Here is a 22,287-nt window from a genome sequence, read left to right on the forward strand (position 1 = left end):
AAAGGATGTGACCCCATAAACTTGGCCTTGGTCTTGCTTTATTTGCCACCAACATGCTTCCCTGTTATCTTCATCCTTCCTACTATTTTATTGTAATGAATGTAACCATAGCATGTTAGAAAAACCTAATAGAATTATTTTAAAGATAGTAAGTACTGTATTTATTTCAGACTCATCCTCCAGTTTCCTTCAGACAAGACATGCTGTATTTTCTTTTTTAATATATTTTTTAGTTGTTGATGGCCCTTTATTTCATTTATTTACTTATATGAGGTGCTGAGAATAGAACCCAGTGTCTCACACATGCTAGGCAAGTGCTCTACTGCTGAGCTACAACCCCAGCCCTACTGTATTTTCAGAGTTCTATTTTGTAAAACCTTTTACTGTTGGCATGATCCACCAAGGGTAATAATGTAGATACTTTGTTAGTGAAATAAGCGAGAAAGACCTAGTAAATGTAAATGTAAACAGAATTGTTCTTCTTCATTGACTTTTAAAGTATGGTTGGGTATTTTCAGTGAATGATGAACCCACTGCAGCTTCTGATCCTGAAGAATCTTCTGTTGTTGGTGTGACGTCCCCATCTCCTGCAGCCTTGAGTGTGACCCCAAACTCCAACACAACGTCTCTGCCTGCTCCAGCCACACCTGCTGAAGGAGAGGAACCCAGCACTTCTGGGACACAGCAGCTCCCGGCGTCTGCCCAGGCTCCCGATTCTCTGCCTGCTGGGTGAGTAGCCTTCTGTCCAACAGAAGCCTTATCCTTCTCAAAGACTGAGCCCCCTTCACTGGATCAAAAGAAACATGGTTATTTATTACCTAGTAGCCAGTTGTCTCAGGGGAGGCCACTGTGCGTAGATGCAAGGGAAGTGGAAGAACTGCTTGTTCTACATAAGTCTTAAAAAGAATCTAAATCATCTGGGCAGAATCAATGCTACCTTATGCCATGGCTTGAAATGAACAGCTTTACTCAAAGAGAGTGGCTTTTATGGAACAAGGAGCTCATTTTGCCTTCCTGAATTGTGGGAGGGTGTTCCTCTGAATTCTGCCAGAAAACAGCTCTTTTCTTCAGCTTTATCTTAACAACCTCTGGAAGACTTGGGCTTTAAGTACTGAACATTCGTGTACATTATTCCCGTACTACTAGTTTTCTGGCCATCTTTTAGTTTGAAATTAAATTTGATGCTAAAGACCTTAGATGAGAAGATAATGACCCCAGTAATCCAAAAAGAAGTTCAAGTTTGAGTATATAATAACGGGAGATTAAGAGCAGGAACCTGGGAACCATATACCTGGGATTGAATCCCCCGCCACCTCCGTTGTATGGCCTTGGCGAAGTGACTTTAAGCATACACATCTCTCCAGGAAATTAAGGGACTCAAATCAGATGGTGTATGTGAAGTGCTTGCCAAAAGATGGGCATTATACCCAATAAGGGGCATTTTTGAAGAAGTTTTTGTGAAAGAGCCGTAAAGGAAAAGAATGCCTCTGGCCTGGGAAACAGTCTTGGTGACTGCTGCTCATAGCCAGGGCTGGTTGCATTGTCCATCCTGGTTACCAGTTGGGTACTGAAGAAGCCATTGGCCATATTGCTATAATGACTGGTGATCTGGCTGAAGCTGGCTTGGTGGTAGTGTGTGTCCTCTGAGCCCTCATGATGCAAGAAAGTTAAGCCTAACTCTGTCATTCACTGGGTTGACTGACATGTCTCTCACAAATCAGAAGGATGTGAGGTCTTTTGCTTGATGTGCAATGTGCCATATTATTCTTAAAGGTGCTTCTGAAAATTCAGTTGTCAAAATACGAAGCATGAGGGCATAGGTGTTTTTAACCCCAGCCCTTGGCATGCTGCCTAATTCTTACCCCTCAATAAAGAGTGTCCATCAGACGGAAAGTATTGCAAACCCTGTGAGAATTGGAGGTGTGAAGAGGTAGCTCAAGTTTTTGATTTTGCAAGATGATTACGAACCAGCTAGTTATGGTTACTCCCTGTGGAGATGTCTTTTCTATTTTATGTGGTACAGAATACTCAAAAGACCTTTCGTTTGTCATCTCAAATCTGTATGGCATAGTTTTGGGGAAAACAGAGCAGAGTCATTTTGGCAGAAAGGAGAGAAAATGGCTGCCTGTGTCCCTAGTGAGCTGTTGTTTTCTTTCTGCTGAGCCAATGCCTGGAAGGCCGGCCTCACTCCTATGTCAGTCACAGGCAATTAGGACTAATGGCTCAACGTGTCTTTATGTAGGGCGTGTGTGAGGGTTACTGTTCTCCTGGATTGGGCACTTCCTGTTTCCAGGCAGCTGGAAAACTCCACTCTGAAAACACTCTTTATTCTCAGTCTGGCAGATTGAGCAGCCCAGGGAAGCCGATTCCCCTCCCTCCTCTAGCCAGAGGCTGAAACACTTTTCTGAGGTAGATTTTGAATAACGTGTTTTCCTTGGAGCTTTTGGAACGTGACAAAGCCCATGTGCAGGTCTGGGGTGGCTGCTGCCTACTTTAACATGTATGATGATCCAGAGGAGGATACCAGAGTGCCACTTTTCCAGCCCAGACAGGCTCCTCAGTGCCTTTCTCTGAGTTGACTAGAGTACTCAGTACTTTGAGGATTGTCTCAGGGTCTAGAAATGGCCAGCTACCTACTGGAGGTGGCCAACCGCACTGTTGAGTGGATGGTAGTAAGGACACAGGCTTTGGTTGGCTCATATGTATTGGAAGCTAGAAAGACATGGTTTCTACAAAGACCTCAGCTATTTACAAGTTTAGAAGATTCAGACAAGGTGGATTATTAATTCATTCCTGGTACCTTGATTTTGGGATGTCAGAGACCAATGAGAGAATGAAATCTATCACACTAACCCAAATACCAGCAGAGATTATGTTGTGGCAGAGTGTCACCTCATAGGAAATGCACCTTCTTGAATGTGCAGAATGCTTTCATCTTTTTTGAGGATATATAAATTTGTAGTATTTAAATTAAACATATTCTAGTGCCCAAGTTCAACTAATGATTTCATATGATCCAGTTTGTCATTAAATAAAATATCGGTTACCATTTCAGAGATGGCAAGTCCAGGGCTGGGCATTGCAAATGCTGTGCTAAGAGATGGTCATTGTACTCAGAATGTTTTGCCGGGTCTGCTCTGGGTGCTCAGTGTTCTCCCTCTGGTTTCCTTGTCTATTCCCTTGCCTTCCTTTGGGATCTGACGCCAATTCTCATTTCTGTCTCTCGAGCCCCTTGCTGCACCTGGGTATATTGACCCTAGCTGTCTAAAAAGGATCTTATCATCCTGCCTTCCCCATCTAGGCTAGAATCGGTTCTCTCTCTTAATAATGCCACCACCATCTGCCCAGGCAACTGTCAGGCCATCCACGTGTCACTCCTTCCTGACATCCATCTAGTTATCAAGCCCTGCTTTCCGCTCCCCATGCTTCCTTCCTAGTGTTCATCACAAGTGTAATTTAAAAAAATGATGTAATGAGTGCTGTCTCCTGTATGATAGTGTAAGTGCCACATGGGTAGGGATGATGTCTTTTAATTTCCCACTATATGGCTGTGCCTAGCACAGTGCCTGGCATATGGCGGGACCATAGGAAATGGTTAAATGAAAGAATGATTCTCTCTCTTACTTAACGTGGCTTCATGTATCACTGCCTGTCACTTAAATGACTGTTCTTACCCTTTCCTGATTTATTTTAACCCTTTAAAATGAAATTCTGAGCATGACTTTACATTGCTTAGAAGGCTAATTTGTCCTTTGGGTTAAATTCCGATATGACCCTACCTCCCTACCCAGCCCTCAGTGGAAGCCACTCTGCTTTGCTCACGGAGCTGTAGCTATGATAATTTAGTTTGACGAATGCTCCACCCTCTCTCTGGAATAAGGACCCTACCCCAAGCTGAAAAGCGTCCTGGACATTTTGTCCATTTATTCCTGTACATCTTCAAGTCTCAGCTAATCGGTAATTCCTCAGGGAATCCTCCCCTTACCTTGGTAGATGAAGGTAAACCTCCACGTGTGTCTGTTTGCCTGTTTGCGTCTGTAATTGCTTGTTCATGTCTCTGCCCTGCTGTGCTATAAATGCCAAGATGGCAGGGTGCCTGGCACAAAGTAGCCCCCTAAGACATATTTGTAATGAATAAATGAATATAGGTTGTCTTTTCCCCTCCTTTCCTCCACCGGGATGAATGTTTTATGCTTCTGTGATGCCTCAGAGAAAGAGCAACTGTGACTAGAATATTGCATTTTTGTCCCTAGAGCAAGAAAGTTAAGCCTAACTCTGTCATTCACTGGGTTGACTGACACATCCGTGTCTCTCACAAATCGGAACACTCTTCCCTGTTCACAAGAGATCCTCCTGCCCTGGCAGATACGTGCGGCATGGCTTCTCTTTGCTAAGGCATTTCTGAGTTAAACTAGGTTGCTTTCTAAGGCCTCCAGTGGATTCTGTTTCCAACTTTATCTCCTCAACTCCTCAATCTCTTAACTGAGGGATGGGAGCAAGATTCACTTGGGGATCCCATGGATCTAGGTTTCAGATGCCCACATTTCCCTCCAGAAGTTTGCACAGAGGGTCAAAGGTCACTGAAACCTGGACAGCCTAAGTCCAAATACAAGTCTCATTCTTTTCCTCTCTCCCTGTCTCTAAACCCTCCCGATTTCTGGAGTTTTTAACTTAATTAGCACAAAAGAAGCCACTGGAAGGGTGTGGAATTTCCAGGTTGCAAATTTCTATTAAAGAAGGACTGGCAGGACCCTTTGGGGAGATATGCGAGATAGTGTTCCAGGCAGGGGACAATGAATGGGAATTGAGGCCACTTTGATCCACTGGCCCTGTATCTGGTTTTTGTCAGCTCTGAGCCCACTTTGGGGACTGAATGCTCATTAACAGACTGTGTGTACATGGCTTCAATAAATTCCAAGTGCGCCTTGGTCTCTGCAGCTCCCTCCTTCCCTCGCGCACAGAGGCGCATTATTTGAGCCTGGCAGCCGGCACACTGCTGTGGTTTCTTACATAAGACAGGGCGTTGTGTTTGGACTGCTGACTTACCTCGGCTCTGCCACTTCACACCAGCCTTTTTCTCCTGCAGTCATTGGCTGCCTTGTCTGTCTCCTGCCTCAGAGTAGAATTAATTGAGGAGGGGTGTTTTCTAGATCTTTGGGATTTGCCATCTGCCCTGTCCCCAAGTCCAGTTATGGAGGTCCAAAGACACTTTCTTGAAGTGGTCCTTAAGACACTATCAAGGGCGACCGTCTCTTAAAAGAGTTGGTGCTTTGTTTGTAGAGACACCCTACAACTGGAATTTGGAACTTCTCTGCTAAGCTATAAACCAGCCACTGCCATCAAATTCCATTCCAAACTCAATTTCAGTGGTAGCCAGTCTTACCCAAGGAGTTTTAAAACAGTGCTTCTCAAATTGCAAAGAGTCTGTCCTTTGTTGTTATTGTTGCTGTTGTATTGTTTTAATTTTAAATTTCAATCTGTTGTAAACCCATGCTTTTGTTCTATACTCTGTTTAAGGGGAAGACTCTATAGATACTGTAATTGGATGTTGTGAAATGTCAAAGCCACCAAAGTTTCTAAGTGCTGAGAACCTTCTATTCTTTTCTGCTTGCAGAACTGAAAGAGTTTGTACTGTGGATTACTTTGTACTAGATGAAAGAATACTATTGGGGAATCTGTGTCTTTCTCCTAGCTTGCTTATTGCTGAATGTGGGTTAGTCCTTGATTTTGCAAGGATTATCACAGGCCCAGGGCTTGCTGAAAAGTATCCACTCTGGCTTCCTTTCCTTGTCTCAGAACACACACGCCTTATTTCAAAAGACTCTACAGCCTTATTTTCAAAGGCTCACATGAATGTAATCTCTCATTATTGCTAATTTTCATTTTTGCTGAGCTTTTTTGAGAGCTCCTTCAGAGCAGGGCTTATTGTGTTTCTCTTTCCATCCTTACCTCCAGGGAGATGGAGTGATAAGTGTGCATCTACTGAGTGGATACGTGATTTCACATTTTCGGTTGCCCTTAAAATTTTAGTGTCCTTTTTCATTCGATTATAAAAGCCATTGATAGAAAACTGGAAAAGAAATAGAAGAAGAGGAGCAATGACAACAATGACAGTAACAAACACCCACCCAAATTTTATCATTGGTGTTTTTTTATACAGTTTGTGCACATTTTTTTCCTGAACCATTAATAAGAGCCACCATTTGTTATAAACCTTTACAGTGTGTTGGGGACTGCTAAGTTCTATGTATGGATTATTTCATGCAATCCTCACAATGCTTCAAGGTAGCTACTTTTATCTGCATCATGCAAGTGAGGAAACATCAAGAAATTTGCCTGAGGCCACATATGCAGACATTCACATGTTGGCACACATCTACCAAAATTTGATCACCTTACAGTATGGGCTTTAAAACTGATTTATTTATTTTTAAAAATATTTTTTAGTTGTCAATGGATTGATATTTATTTATTTATTTATTTGTTTGTTTGTTTGTTTGTTTGTGGTGCTGAGGATCAAACACAGGGCTTCACACTTGCCAGGCAAGTGCTCTACCACTGAGCCACAACTGCAGCCCCCAAACTTATTTATTTTTATGATAAAATATTGCAAACATTCAGATAAGAATGGTGATACATTGAAAAGTGCCAAGGATATAGCTTAATGGTAGAGTACTTGCCTATCACATGTGAGGCCCTGGGTTCCATCCCCAGTACCATGAATAAAAGAAAATTCCTGTGGGCTTGCCAGTTAGTTTTATCAGATTTTAGCTTTACACTGCTTTTGCTAGAGTTCTCCCTTAAAACAACAACAAAGAAATAAAACCCTTGTGAATAAGACCTTGCCAGTACATTTGACAGTCCTGGGAACTCCTCTCTGATCCAATTCCCTGTGTACAGTGAAACATGGAACTTGGGACGTCCATTTAAAATTCTATGTGATATTCTGTTGTATGAACAGGTAAAAATGTATCCATTATCTTGTTTCTTCATAATTATAAACAGTGCTGGCAATGATGGTTTTCTGTGCATGCCTTATGGTGTACATATTTGTTTGTTTAATATGTCCTGGAACTAGAATTTCTGTATTGTAGAGGATGAAGATCCTTGATGTTGGCAGATAAACCATCAAGTGCTTTCTCAAGTCAGATCACCAGTTCACACTCCTTTGAGCATGTGTGAGCATTCCTGCTAAAGCTGAGATTTTTTTCATTTTGGCTGGTCCGATGAGTATGAATGGTATCTTCTGTGGTTTTGAGATTCATTGATTACCATTGATGTTGAACCTCCTTTTAAGGTTTTTATTTGGTCCTTTGGTTTCCTTTTTTGTGAACTACCTACTCATATATTTTTGTGCATTTTCCTCTTTGGCTTTTTAACTTGCGGAATTCTCCATATATGCTAGATAGTAATCACTTTTCAATTACATGCATTGCAGATATTTTCTTTCAGTTCATAGCTTGTCTTTTCACTTTGTTGGGATGCCTTTTATTTTGCAGGAGCTTAAAATTTTAAATAGCCAAATTTTTTCAGACGCCTCTTGTAGCTTGTCTAAAATTCTTCCTTATTCTGAACTTGTAAAAGTTTTACACATATATAGACACCCCATGTTTTTGTTGATTTTGATATGCATGTTTTCTCATATTTAAACTCAAATATTTGAAAGCATCGGCATACCATCATTTAGTGGGCAGTTCTTTTTCTTAGTGGTATATTAAAAGTAATACAATCCATGGTATTTTAAATTTAATAAAAAAACAGATTTTATTTAATTTTTAAACACAATTTTGATGATCGTAAGTGTGTTATTTATTGACTTGCTTCTATACCCAATATACTGTATACATATGAACACGACAGTATTCATCTTCAGTGTTATTTTTGATGAATGAATATCCCTTGTAGAAATAATATAATTTATTTTATTAATACTCTGCTTGGGGACATTTAAGTTGTTTCATCTTTTCTATAACTGCTGTAATGTGCTGTAATAGACGCATACATGGCCATATCTCTGACACGTAACTATTTCTTCAGGCTGTTTCCTAGAAATGGAGCTGGTGAGTTAAAGGGTAGTCAAATGGGAAGAGTTTTGGACCAAGTTGCCCAATTGTCCTTTGGGGAAAGAGAATACATTCATTTTTGCACCCACCAACCATTTTTGAGAAATGTTGCCAACATTTACCTGAAAAAAAATTTGTTTCAAAGTTTTATAGACACCATCTCTAAGAATTTCTTGCTTGTCTGTCAAAGCATACATTTGAAAATTGCCAACTTCCATTGAAGAGCTGTGGGGACTTTCTCAAGCAAAGAAAATGGAATGGTTGGAGACTAAGGAGAAGAAAACCAAACTTAATTCAGAGCCTCAGTAGCTGAATTAAGCCTATCCTCCTGGATTTAGAAGGCATAAAGTACTGTTGATAGTTGTGGAAAGGAGGTTAGTGTGCTTACTTTTCAAGGGTAAATAAGTATTTCAGGAAAGGTCCTTGGGGGGAGGGACTAAATTAACACATTTCCTACCCAGTTGACAGAGGACCTACTGAGGCTATAACAGTGAGCAGGACAGAGAGATGTTCCATTTTACCTGGGTCTCTGTCTCACAAAACAGGCTGAACACTTACCTACAGAGGAAGTAAATCTCATGGTTCGCCCCAGAAGTGGACTATAGGAGTTGGTGCTAATGCGTTTATTATAGAAACATAAAATTAAAACAAACAAGCAAACAGGAGTTTTATGTAAATTTGCTTGTGGCGAGTTGAACTTCTACATAGGCTGCTTTAAGAATACTTGAATATTTCCAGTATATTCTTCCAAAGTTCAGTTTTTGTTTCAGTGCCAGCAAGACTTATTTTTTGTAGGGCATGTAAAGGTTCTGGCTTGATTGTTCTCCAATGGAGAAAGTGTCTTTTGCTTGAGAGTCATCTTTACTAATGCCCAGTGCCTGGGGAATAAAAAGTGAACAAATTGACTAATACAAGTTAATAATTCCCTTACTAAGATTTGAGTTTTTGAGCATTCCGACCTGTGCATTTATAAGAATCATTTAAGGAAAATTCTGATACTAACCTGAGTTCCTCCCTCCACGTCCCCAATCATTCCAATTTTATCCCACTTTTGGTGAAATGTTTCTGTCCAAACACAGGAGGATCTGACTAAGAACTATGTTGACCAGGATGGGTGGATAGTGCTGCAGTGGCAGACCACAGAGGATTAACTTCCTAAAGATCTTTTAGGAAGTCTGCAAGAAAGTGTGGTTCAGGTGACCAGACATTGTCCTTTCAGATAACATAGGACAGAGATGATCTACCTCCTCCTAATGATGGGATTATTTTCTAGCCCTTAACTTTTTAATGGTGGCTATCATTGGGAGATTGAGTGTGGAGAAGATGCACAGAGGAGTAAAGGGCACCCATAGGAGCCAAGATAATTTAGGCAAAATAAAAATTATGTCAGATTAATTGAAATTGGAGACTGTATTTAATTTTTTTCTGACACAAAGACCCCATGTTGTCTACCATCTGACTTAAGATATTTATTGAAGGCCAAAGAGCAACGAGTTGATGGTACCTGAAACAAACCTGATGTTTTGAACCCTGAGAGCATCAAAGAAGGCTATTTAGCAGGAGCAGGTAGGGCCCGGGTGACTGAGATACAGTATTAAGTGAGACCTTTGGGCTGTTAGTTAAAAAGCTTTTTAATCTTAGCGTGGAGAAGATGCTATAAGGGACTTCACCTTCTTGGTGTGGGGAGACCAAGCCAAGCTAGTTGGAAGGCTTCATCCAGCAGCTACCAAGAAGGGAGAACCTGGAGGCTCATGTGGCTGATGGTAGAATGACCGCCCGCTGCACATGAACGAAGGGAAGGTACTTGTATGATTTGTGTGTAGCTGGCAGGTCAGGGAGTTAGAAGGAGTTAAGAGTTAGAGGGAGGCAGGCCAGAGAGCAGGGAGGACCCACATGGACGATTAATCTGAACAGGAAATTTTTATAGGAAAAATGTAGATATGAAAAAAGAAGGGAGAAAAGAGCTTGTTTGTCTGATAACTATATTTTTCTGTCTAAGCCAAATAAGAGGATTCATAGAAGGGTCCCAAGATTTGCTGGACAATAGCAGGCACTAAAAGAGAGACTGATTTCTCGAATCGGCTGTAATCAAAGATGGGAAGAAAAGATCTTGTCTAAGCCTGCATGCTCTAAAGAGCTGTTGGACTTTATGGAATACAAGGGAAGAGGAGAAAACACCGATTCTGTTCCTGGCAGTATGTGGCAATTCCACTGTGCCAATGAAGGACTTTTACTTCATGGAATTTGAAGTATTATCTTATCTTCAAATTAAAATATTAGCCAAAGTATAATGAAACCAGAGTTTTTCCCTTGACTCAGATTAAACATAAACAAAGTCAAAAGTGGATTCTTCTTACAAAATGAAAAATCTTACAAAAGAACTTTTTAAATAAAAGAACAATGTGTTCAGTTTTTTGTAAATCTCAGTTGCTACAATAGATGATTTGTCTTTATAAATGGGACATCTCATCCAAATATTATGGACAGTTTTCCAAATAGTGACTGCAGAATGGGTAAATTAGTGGTGGTTCCGGGGTTTTTGTACTAAAAACTGCCTAGAGAACCTGTTTCTAAGGGGGGGAGGCTATAACTAGCTTCTTGGGGAATGCTGAAGTGTTCTCGGGTACTAAACTGTACTAGGGTCAGAGGTTTGCTTTCATTGTCTCTAGGAATTTCCATATTTCAACACTCTTTTATTATCTTTTTGTAATATGGGGATTGAACCCAGGAATTCTGTGCCATTGAGCTACATTCCTAACCCTCCCCCCCTTTTTTTTAGTTGTAGATGGACACAGTACTTTTATTTATTTATTTTTATGTGGTTCTGAGGATCGAACCCAATGCCTCACACATGCTAGGCAAATACTTCACCACTGAGCCATGGCTCCAGCCTATGTATTTATTTTTTTTATGTGGTTCTGAGGATTGAACCCAGTGCCTTGCATGTATTAGGCAAGTACTCTCCCACTGAGCCACATCCCCAGCCCCCTAACTCCTTTTATTTTTTTTACTTGGAGACAAGATGTTTCTAAGTTTCCTAGACTGACCTTGAACTTAATGATCTTCCTGCTTCAGCCTCCCGAATTGCTGTGATTACAGGCATGAAGCTGTGCTGGCTTTAATGCTTACTTTTAAGCTAAGTATCTTCCTCTTGGCCTTTCTTATTTCCAAATTTGGATGAATAAAAGAGTATCAGATTTGCTACTTTTTCCTAAGCAGGCAGAAGGTGATTGGTGACTTAGCGAATGGCTCCATGTGCCACCTGCTTTCTTTGCTCACAAGTTCTACCAGATCCTCACAGGTGAGATACCAACCTCTGGAGCTGCAATATGTATTACTCTTCTTTTTTAAAAAAATTCTGAAGGGCATTCAGAGAAAGTTCTTTTCCTTGTCTTATATTTTCATCTGCCACTTTGCTAAGAGATTCTGCGCTTTTAACAAATATTAATAAAATACCAAATGGGGTCCTGAGGATCTTCCTTGTATACTGGAAGGAGGCAGGGCTTCTGGGTCAGATACCCAGGAATCTGTCCAGTTAGAACGTGATCACACATACCCAGGAGAGGAAGTATTCCTGAGTGCATTTTAGTGGTGTCAGTACAGAAAAGGAAGTGGGAGATAGCTTGAGACTATCTTATACTTTGAATTTCTCCAGAATACATTGCAACTTAACCTAGTGTGTAAACCAACTAAAATATAATTTAGGAGTATATTTTTTGGTAACAGATATTTGGGTTTCAACCAGCCACAGGTAGACAACTGATCAAACTCTGTGTAAATACGGCAGAAGCTGGCCGTAGCCCTTCAGATGACTTCTCTACTTTGCACTTGGCCTATTGAAGGTCACTGCTCACAGTGCTGGGCTGAACTCTCTGGTCCCCTTCTGGTTCTAAGTGCTTCCTGATTCACAAATCATTCTTTGTTCAGACAAACTCTGTGATATTTAATTTGTCTAAAGTTTTTCTATTAACAGTAGCACTCGAGTACTTAGCCCCGTAGCTGACCCCTCTTGGTTGTGTGTATGTGGAACCACCAGACATGGCTGCCCTCATAGCTGGCCCTTCCTGTGATGGAAAAAGTGCAGCTTCTTTCAGTGGATTGTATCTGAGAGGAGGGTTGAGATTAAGGCAGCCTAGATGGTCCCATTATAATACCCCCAGCCATCTTGGTCCTGCAGGGTCTCCTCCCTTGATGTCAGTGCTGGGGATACCTCTTCGATTCTGAGATCAGGACAGGGAAGATAACTTGTTTGGTCCCTATACATTTCATTTCTTCCTCCCTTTCTTCCTTTCAGCAAGGTATGGTCAAACTCATGGGCTTCTGGGGCAGAGCTGAGTTGCTCTGAGCTCCAGCTCCCTTGCTGATGGTGGCATTCCCACCAATGGATGGACACAGGGGTTGCGTGGCGGGAAGTATTGGTCCACAGCTCACTGCAGAGTCTCATTCTTTGCTTTAGAAATTTGGTGCATCTCTGTTTCTGAACGAGTTTCTAGGGGCTGACCATGGTAGCATGATGATCATACATCCTTGTATAAATGAAAAGTGACACTGATGAGCTGGGGATGTGGCTCAACTGGTAGCACGCTCTCCTGGCATGTGTGCGGCCCGGGTTCGATCCTCAGCACCACATACCAACAAAGATGTTGTGTCCGCCGAGAACTAAAAAATAAATATTAAAAATAAAATTCATTCTCTCTCTCTCTCTCTCTCTCTCTCTCTCTCTCTTCTCTTTAAAAAAAAAAAAAGAAAAGTGACACTGAACACAGCTAACATCTATCGTAGTAGATGCAGCAGGCTTAATAATAGAGTAAGGACATGCTTCAGTATGCAGTCAGCTCTGCTGTAGGTAGCATAGGTGGTCCTAAGAATCATCCCGCTAAGCAAAATCATGCAATAAAACCATAGCCCTTCTGGGAAGAAATGGGTAAAAGGATTAGCACTCAAGAAATTTGTCAGTGCCACATAAACCATCTAGGAGCTTAATACTAATGGTAGCACAGCTTTACACATGTTCAATGATTAAGAAGTACACGGCCCTGCTGCCAAATGGCAATTTCCCTGGACAGTTCCTGGAGTTGCCATGTGGAAGCAGGTGGTGGGAGGGCAGGGGCTTGTGGCTGTTACTGTGAGCTAAGTAACTCATCCTGAAATCAGATGGAACATGTCCCATCCATACCATGTTGGACCATCTGGTGCAGAACTTGAGGTAAATGGAGGTGGCTGGTGGATGACTGGGTTTTGTGTACTTCTGTGTGACCACTTTTAGCACAGGGAAGTTTCTGTGTTCATCCAGTCTTTCTCACATACAAAAATCATGTATAAGTGAACACATAATTCTTTTTTTTTTTTTTTTTTTTTTTTTTTATTGTTGGTCGTTCAAAACATTACATAGTTCCTCATACATCATATTTCACAGTTTGATTCAAATGAGTTATGAACTCCCAATTTTATCCCGTATACAGATTGCTGCATCACATCAGTTACCCTTCCATTGATTGACATATTGCCTTTCTAGTGTCTGATGTATTCTGCTGTCTATATTATTCTCTACTATCCCCCCTCCCCTCCCCTCCCCTCCCCTTTTCTCTCTCTACCCCTTCTACGGAAACGAGAAGGGGAATCGCATGGAAATGGAAGGCGATCCTCAGGGTTATACAAGATAATTCAAATGGAAGAAGTGATTTACATAATTCTTATTATATTATTCTCTCATGTATCAGTTACATTGGAACAAAATGGCATGTTCAAAACAAGCATCATAGCAGAATAGACTGTATGTAAGCTTCCTTGAAAAGGCCACCTTCCCCACATTTCTCACTTTTCCTAATAAACTCCTGCTTGTTACTGTGGGGGGGGAAAAAAAGAAAAGAAAAGGCTACCTTCCTCTAGGCAGTACCCAAAGGAGAAGTAAATGAAGTCAATGTAAAACACAAAGGCTCATGGGACCATTAATATCCTTTTTAAAGTGATAAGCAGAGCAGGCTGAGGCAGGAGAATTGCAAGTTTTGAGGCCAGCCTCAACAACTAAGTGAGGTCATAAGCAACTTAGCAAGACCCTGTCTCAAAATAAAAAGTAAAAAGGGCTTGGGCTTGGGTTGTAGCTTAGTGGTAAAATGCTCCTGGGTTAAGTCCCCAGTAGCAAAGAGGTGGGGGGGGGAGGTGATAAGCATTATAAAAAATGTTTGTATCCTCTGAGTATAGATTGCTGTATTCCAGGTGAGTAGTTACAGGGAGGGTGTTGCAGATAACAAGTATGTTGGGGTGGTGCTACTTGGCTGTATTTGTACTGTTAATGCTCATGGTTTCTCTGAGTCACCTGCCACCTTTTCATCCTTCCTTTAGCACAGATGAGCCCCTCTCAGCACCCAATTTCATATTAACTTTCTCATAGACTGGCCTCTTGGATGATCAGTAAATAATAGTATGCTGTGTTTCTCGATTCACCTGGATTTCTTGTAAAGATCCTCTGTGAATGAATCCCATGCTTTAAACAAATTTTATCATGAAATATATGATGGTAGGAGAACATGGTTGGCCAAATAATTTGTGCCTTTAACAGAGTGTGTTGCCTGAACAGGCAAGAGGGTCCATAAATAAACTTTGGAGAGGTCCATAAAACCCAGAAATTGCATATGTATTTTTGTCCTAAGTGTATTTTGGAAGGAAAGGAACCTCAGCTTTCATCACATTCCTAAAGGGATCTTTGGCCCTGATATGACCAAGAAATACTGATTTCAAAAATCCACAAATATAGACTCATGTGGGTGGTTTAGGGGATTTACAGGGTACTTTTTGTGACCCAGGACACTGATCCCACAAAGAGGGGCTACTGTAGTTTCCTCAGAAACGTTCCTGGATGCCACATTTAGCAACAGCAGGGAGCTGGTGTGACCACTGGGTCAGTGTGATGCTTCATCTTTACTGCTTTTTCTAAATTCAGTGGTGAAGGGTTTTCTGGCTGGTGGGCTCTGCCTTACAGCCATGCATCTCATGTCTCCTTGGCTTTGTTTTCCAGATGGGAGCAGCGAGAGCTGCCCAATGGCCGAGTCTATTATGTTGACCACAACACCAAGACCACCACCTGGGAGCGGCCTCTTCCTCCGGGGTAAGGCCTGAGATTCTAGAACTGGTGTAAGAGTCACTCAGTGGCTTTTCCACCATTTCCTACCACAGCTCTTTCTCCCTGTTCTCTCCTTGGTTTTCTTTCCCTTCCCCATCTACTTTCTCTCCTTTTTCCTCTGTTTTCCTTTCTCTCTACATGCATTGCGTTGGCCATGACTGATGGCGATGGGCTGTATTAAGTGGGGTTCAGAGCTGACATGAAGGTAGGCGGGCAAGGAAAGCCTTCTGGGCCTCAGCGTCTTGATGCCTTAGTCACGTCACCATACAGAGACATCTCCTTAGGGCCAGGTGTTCAGTTCATTTCTTTGAAGGTAGCAAAGCATGGTGATATTGATCTTGGATCATTTGACTTTTTTTTTTTTTTCATCCAGTTTCCTTAATCCTGTTCTCATTCTTAGAATGGACTAGAATTTTTAGAGAATCTCTGGGGAGTAGGCTCAGTGGCAAAGTGCTTGCCTATAAGGCATTCAACCCCAGGCATCAAAGACAGACAGACAGACACACATGCACACACACACACACACACACACACACAGAAGAGAGAGAATTTCTGAGGGATAAAAAGGCACGAGAAGGTGGATAAAGAAGACTGATGAGTTTCTCTGCACCAACGTGCCCCAAAAGGCAGTCTTCTCATTCAGCTGGACTTGGTGAGAACACAGTTGGGTTCTCCAAAACCAAAGGATGAGAGAGGCTTCCAGGGGAGGGAAGACTGTCCAAGTTCAAGGAGAAGGGGTTGGATTTCCTGTTTGCCAGGGACAGAAAGTTCTTTGCACATGTATCTCCCAGTCCTGAGAAAATGTATTCTGCTGCCAGGAGAGAATCACCCCCGACTAGAGCAGCCACGAAAGGGTTCCTGAATAAAATATGAGCACTTCCCCTTCCAGAGTGTGCCCAGGAAGGGAGTCAGTGGTAGGGAGACTGGGAGAGCCCCGGTGCTTTGTTGGGCTCAGCTGTCAGGCGTGTGCCAGGCAAACACCACCTCACCTTCTGGCCCTACAAATTTCCATGGATGGGCTGCTTTTAGCTTCAGTTTCCAGTAGAGTGCTTGAGTTTTCCTCCTCTTCCTTGCCCGCCTCAGAATGGAACTCATAATTTGTCATCGTTAGTGCTCACTCTGTTTTCTGCTTTGACTTGAAGTTAAATAAGTTACCAGAGTTGAACATTGACATCTTAATTTAAAATAATACTAAAATATTGTGTTATGTGGCAATGATGGAAAATATCGTATTATTTTGGAAACTTTCAAGTATAATAAGCCCCTACAGACTCAATGTTCAGCTTCAGTTATCAACTCATGGCCGGTTTTGTTTCATCTGTACTGGGAGCCAGCACATTAAAATGGCATGTGGACAAAATCTGGTCCTCTACCTGCTTTTGTAAATGAAGTTTTTTTTTTTTTTTTTTTTTTTTGGGTATATGAAGTTTTATACAGCCCTATTCATATTTGTTGTTGTTGTTATTTTGTTTGCAGTGCTGGGGATTGAACCCAGGGCCTTGTGCATGTTAGGCAAGTGTTCTACCACTGAGCCATATTCCTGGCATTGCTCACTGTCTAAATATCATCTGCTTTCATACTTCAAGCAGAACTGATTAATTGCAACAGAGACTATATGGCCTACAAAACCTAAAATATTTATCTTGTGGCCCTTTGTAGGACGAAATTGCTGGTTTCTGATTTATAACCCTAATCCACCTCCCCCACACTCTGATCTAGATACTTTGGAGCATGTCTCATTATATCATTTACCCATATTTTAATATGTATTCATAAAAAAATATTATCATTAAAAATGATAAACCACAGGTTTATTAATAGTATGTTCTTCATATTGTCAAATACCTAGTCAATATTTGAATTTCTCTAATTGTGTAACAAATCAAACATTGATATTAACAGTATGTATCGCACACTTGCACTTTGTGTATTTACAAGGTGTGTGTTTGAAAGCAGTATGAACTCTATGAACCTGCTGTTACTGCCCCTTAACTCTCTAGTCTGTAAGGTAGACCTTGACCTGGTGAGTGTTTGTATGGAACTGAAGTAAAGATACAATTCTAAGGAAGGTTGGAGATTTACTTTTCTTTAAGTAAATTCAGTTCAGGTGGGACACTAGATGAATCTTTGTTCTTCCTGTGACAGTTTTAATGTTCTCCTCCAACTTATTAGTTCTTACTGAGTTTTAGGCAAAGAGCTTTGAGCCTCTGGCTCTTCATTCACTAGTAATAGTAGGGAACCCAGAGAGAACACAGTGAATTCTTACGATTTTATTGCTGAATAATGGGAGAAGTTCTGTCCTAGTGAAGTGTAAACCATGGTGAGAGCAACTTGGAAATTACAGATAGAGCCACTGTCTCAGCAGATTTAGTCACCAAGGAGCAAGATTGAGCCAGAGGATTCACTTTAGCAGGGCCCTCCCTTATAGCAAATCTCTGGGAAACATGTAGGCAGACTGGTCATTTTATCCAGGAGCAATGAATTGGACCTGGTAGGATGAATGTGGTCACTTGCTCTTTAGTCACTCTTAAGCAGTGCTCGGAAGTAAGCAGAGAGAGAGAGAGAGATCACTGTAGAACGTCAGGGTAGGGAGAGCCTCACAGAGAGTGGATCAGACTGTTGCAGGAAGGGTTGGACTTAGACCTAAGAATGGTAAGGCGGTCCAGGTTAAGAGGGAGAGTGGAGGGGCAGCATGTATGTGGAATGTGAAAGACATGTTTGGGGAATGATTCCTAGAACAGTTTTGTTGGAGTGAGTGGTTGGTGTGAAACAAAGATGCTCAGAGTGTATCCAGTGAGGCCCTTGGGTTTGGTGATGCCCACTGGAGTCAAAGATGGCAAAAAGATTGAAGGGGTCCCCAACCACTGTGCCATTTTTATGTATTATGAGTCTGCATTAGATTTCATCTGAAATGAAAGGTGGGTTATGCTACTTAGAAGTTTGAAGTTCACCCATCCAGAGGACTTCTAGTTAAAACATGTGGGTTGAATGTTTGTTTCCATTCTTCTTGAAAACCCACAGAAATGGCAATAAAGGTCTGAAAAAAATCAGAAACCTTAAAAAATAAGGACTGAAAGAGGCAAACAGCATATGGAGGAGATGTTAACAAGTTGAGTTGCTGAGAGATAAATGGCAGAGCTGAGAAAGCGGAAACCCAAGTCTGTAGTATGAGGTGTCCAGCAGGAAGCTGGCCAGCATGCCCTGGGGAGCCCTGGGAAACCTCAGCTATTACAGACACTAAGGAGGGCTGTGGAATGAGATTGAAGCCTGAAGGTCAGTTGAAAATTTGTGCAGTGAGTGGTTAGATTGTCAGGTTGTTGGCCATCATGCCATTCCTGGCCAACCATGCACACACACACATACAGGCACACACAGCCTCCTGCTGACCCTAAGAAGCTCCTCAGAGAGCAGAATCAGCCTTAGGGACAAGCCACAGCTGTAGGAAGGAATGAACTGGAGAAAGGGATTAAGTGAGGATGTGGTATTCAGCCCTTAGGAAAAAGACTAGAAATTTTTTATTGCTAAGAAAAATGATCAGTCTAAAGGAAAGAACTACAGATTGTCTATGTGGGGACCTTTTGATGAAACAGCTGAGCCTCTGCTGACCACTGTGCAGAGGAGCTACAGTCAGCAGCCCCACCTGAGCGCTCTGAGCTTCCAGTCTCATGGTAGTAGCTCTCTTATAAATGTGAACAAGCAGCCAACAATCGGCAGAAAGGGACAAAAAGGGACTTGGTGAAAACAGTATAGAGAGCTGAAAGCAAACAAACTGCAGCAAGAAAAACCCAACTATGATTAACACCCTCAAAGATTTGGGAAGAAATATGGGCTCTGTGCAACAAGAACAGGGGGCCATGAAATGATCCCTTCAGGAAGCAAGAGCTGTTAGGAAGTTACTGTGTGTGACAGCAGAAGTAAAGAATTCAGGGGCTGGAGAGATGGCTCAGTTGGTAGAGTGCTTGCCTCCCATGCAATTCAATCCTCAGCACCACACACACACACACACAAAAAAAAAAAAAAAAAATCAGGAGAATGACTGAAAGATAAATTTGGAGGTAAGAAAATTAGAAGTTGAATTTAGGAGATCTGGCATCTGAATACTGGTTCTAGCAAGATCAGAAATAGGATAAGAAATGATCAAAAAAAATTTTAAAAAATCAAGAAAGGATCAAGAATTAAGAATGCTACAACAGCTGTAGAGTGAGACCATCACAATTCTGACAGAAAATGATTTCCTGTCTTGAAACCAACTTCTAAATCACCTTTTGTTCATTTTAACATTGAAGTGTTAGGGTACAAATAAAGGCATCTTTAGATACTCTGGCTTTCAAAAAATATTAACTTTGGTGTGTCCTTCATCGGAGTCTCCTAAATCATTTATTCCACCAAATAAGAGGAAGCGGCGGAAGAAGCAGCATGGGATGTAGGACACAGGGGCCTCAACTGAGAGAACGTGGAAGTTTCTAGCAGGAAGAGGAGAGACAGCTCAGGATGAGGGTGGAGAGCAGTATACAAATTAGATGAAGAGTGTGGAAAAGATGTGGCTGGGGGGTTGATGCCACCTAGATTATATCTAGACATTACATCTAGATGACATCGAGATTATGTCTAGAGTCAGTCCTGATTTCAAGTGAAGCTGGATCTAGCGGGGCAACGATGTTATGAGGGAGCTGACTTTTCTTCTATTCTTCTGCTTTGCCATCTACTGGCTCAGCTTCATATTGTATTTTAATCTGGGGCTGAATTAGTGATAAGTTCTTAAAGCCAAGCAGAAAGAAACAAGGCAGTTCTTACCTCCAGAAGAAAAGCAAAAGAGTTACCTGAGTAGGAAGTGTGTTTCTAGTATTCTATGTCATCACAATATAAATGCTGAATATTGATTTAATAATGATTTTCCATATTTAAAATGAGGGGAGGAGATGGCAGTTTGTGTAATGAGGGATAGAATATAATAACTTGATCCTCTTTTACATAGTGGAAAGTGCATAAGGAACAGGGAACACGGGGAAATAAATAATGGAACGGCATGTTGTTTAGAGGCATGGATATACATACATACATAGAAGAAGCAGGTGAGAGTTGAAAGTAGTTTCCTCTGGGGATCAGGGATGAGCAATGGGGCTCATATTTTTTATTATATACCTTGTTGTCCTGTTCACATTTGAAAGCCATATAGAGGCGATTTCTTTGATAATATAAATGACTACGTTGGAGAAGCTATGAGAGTGGTGGATAGCTCCACATTGTTGTGAGCCTTGAGTGCTAACTAACAGACCTTGGCTTATGGGTGGCAGGAACCTATAGTGTTTTTGAGCAGCAACAGGACCTTGAAGCCAACCCAATGTGGTAGTTCTGATGGCTGTTTATAGTCTGATTCTGCATGGGGAGATTAGCTCAGGGTGGCTGCCGTAGTCCAGGGGTGAGGTGGTACAGGCTGGATATCAAAATGGAAAGTCAAGGGCAGAGAGACAACAAAACAAGAAGCACTTGGACTGAGTGATATTCTGAAGTCAGCGAGGACATTGTGGTACAGTATCATCCTTGGGAAGAAAATGTGGGGAAGACTCAGACATGGGGAGAGCTGTAGCATTTATTTGAATACAGAGGGACAATAAGTTATCAAGGTATGGCTGTCTGGTGGCATGTAGGATCCAGATCCAATGTGGGAGCAGGCCATTGGGTTTGGGAACTGCTTGAGGGGAGACCACTTTTAGTGAGGTCATGAGTTTTAAATTGAAAAGATCATTGAAATGATGGCAAAAAAGCCAACTGAGAGGCTAACCCAGAACATCAAGGATCATTATGAAGGGATCATAATGATTATGCAAGTGACATAAAACTCCAGATGAGCAGAAATGAGAAAGGAATCAGGGAGCAGGATCTGCAGTTGTGTGGGGTGATACAGTGTAATCTCCATTAGCTTTCCTTTGCATAATCTTAGTCCTGTTTTCTTCTGTTGGTATCTCTTTCTTTCTTTCTTTTTTTTTAATCCTTTACTTCCCTCTTGGTTTTTCAAACTTCTGATGGAAAAGTTCAAGCATATTTCAAACTTGAAAGAGTAGTACAGTGAATCCTTTGCAACCCTCTTCTGGTTCTAACAATTAAAACCATTTTGTCTCATCTGACCTCCTGCGTTTCAGGGGAGGACCTGATGAATTTTAAAGCAAATTCTAGACATCATATCCTTCAATCCCAAAATATATCATGTATGTCTCTAAAAAAAAATGAGATTTTTCAAAAACACTCATCTCACCCACCACAATTATTAACATTTCCTTATGTTATGTCATACACAGTCATGTTCCGTGTCTCCAGTTGTCTTAAAAATATTTTTATACTTGACTTGTTTGAATCAGATCCAACCCCAAGGTCAACACATTGCTTTTGGCTAATATGTCTCTTAAGTCTCTCTTGATCTATAAGTTTCCTTGTTCCTTGTTTGTTTTTTTCAGTCCATTTATTTGTTGAAGAACCTTGGCATTTGTCTTACAGAATTTCTTTTACTTCGGATATGGCTGATTATGACCTTGTGGTGTTGTGGAACATGTTCCTCTGTCCCTTGTCTTTCCTACAAGCTGGTAGCTAGATAAGCTGGCTTGATTAGATCCAAGCTCACTTTTTAACTCTGAGGTATTATCTACATACAGTGAGAGGCACAGTGGTGTATTTCCCAGGTTTGACCAATGCATTCCCTCGTGTAACCCACCCCCGTCAAGATGTAGAAAACTAGCTGGGTGCTGTGGCGCATGCCGGCAATCCCAGCAGCTCTGGAGGATTGCCAGTTCAAAGCCAGCCCCAGCAAAGCAAGGCACTAAGCAACCAGTGAGAAACCCTGTCTCTAAATATTAAAATTCAAAGTAGGGCTGGGGATGTGGCTCTACGGTTGAGTGCCCCGGAGTTCAATCCCTCGTACTCGACCCCGCAAAAAAATAAAAATAAAAAAAGATGTAGAAAACTTCCATCACACTGGAAAGTTCCCTCCTAGTTCTTTTGGTCGCTTCTTCCCTATGTGTGTGGAAATCAAGTTATGCTTACCAAGTGCAGCTGAGACTTTCTGCTTTCTGTCTGGGGCCCCTCCCTGTCTGTGGGTATGTTAGAACCAAC

The 22,287-nt window shown here is 41.6% G+C and overlaps 1 protein-coding gene across 2 annotated transcripts in view; it reads left to right on the forward strand.

Annotated features, from left to right (window-relative positions):
* The window catches only part of Wwp2 (WW domain containing E3 ubiquitin protein ligase 2), a 131,466-nt gene that overhangs the window by 88,161 nt on the left and 21,018 nt on the right, over positions 1 to 22,287 (forward strand). For both annotated transcript variants that reach the window (XM_026404513.2, XM_026404514.2), the window contains 2 exons: positions 519 to 729; positions 15,079 to 15,168. In XM_026404513.2, coding sequence (XP_026260298.1) covers positions 519 to 729; positions 15,079 to 15,168 — 301 coding nt within the window. The remainder of the gene's footprint in view (positions 1 to 518; positions 730 to 15,078; positions 15,169 to 22,287) is intronic.

The sequence above is a fragment of the Urocitellus parryii genome, chromosome 15 (genome assembly GCF_045843805.1).
Source record: "Urocitellus parryii isolate mUroPar1 chromosome 15, mUroPar1.hap1, whole genome shotgun sequence".
Taxonomy (NCBI): domain Eukaryota; kingdom Metazoa; phylum Chordata; class Mammalia; order Rodentia; family Sciuridae; genus Urocitellus; species Urocitellus parryii.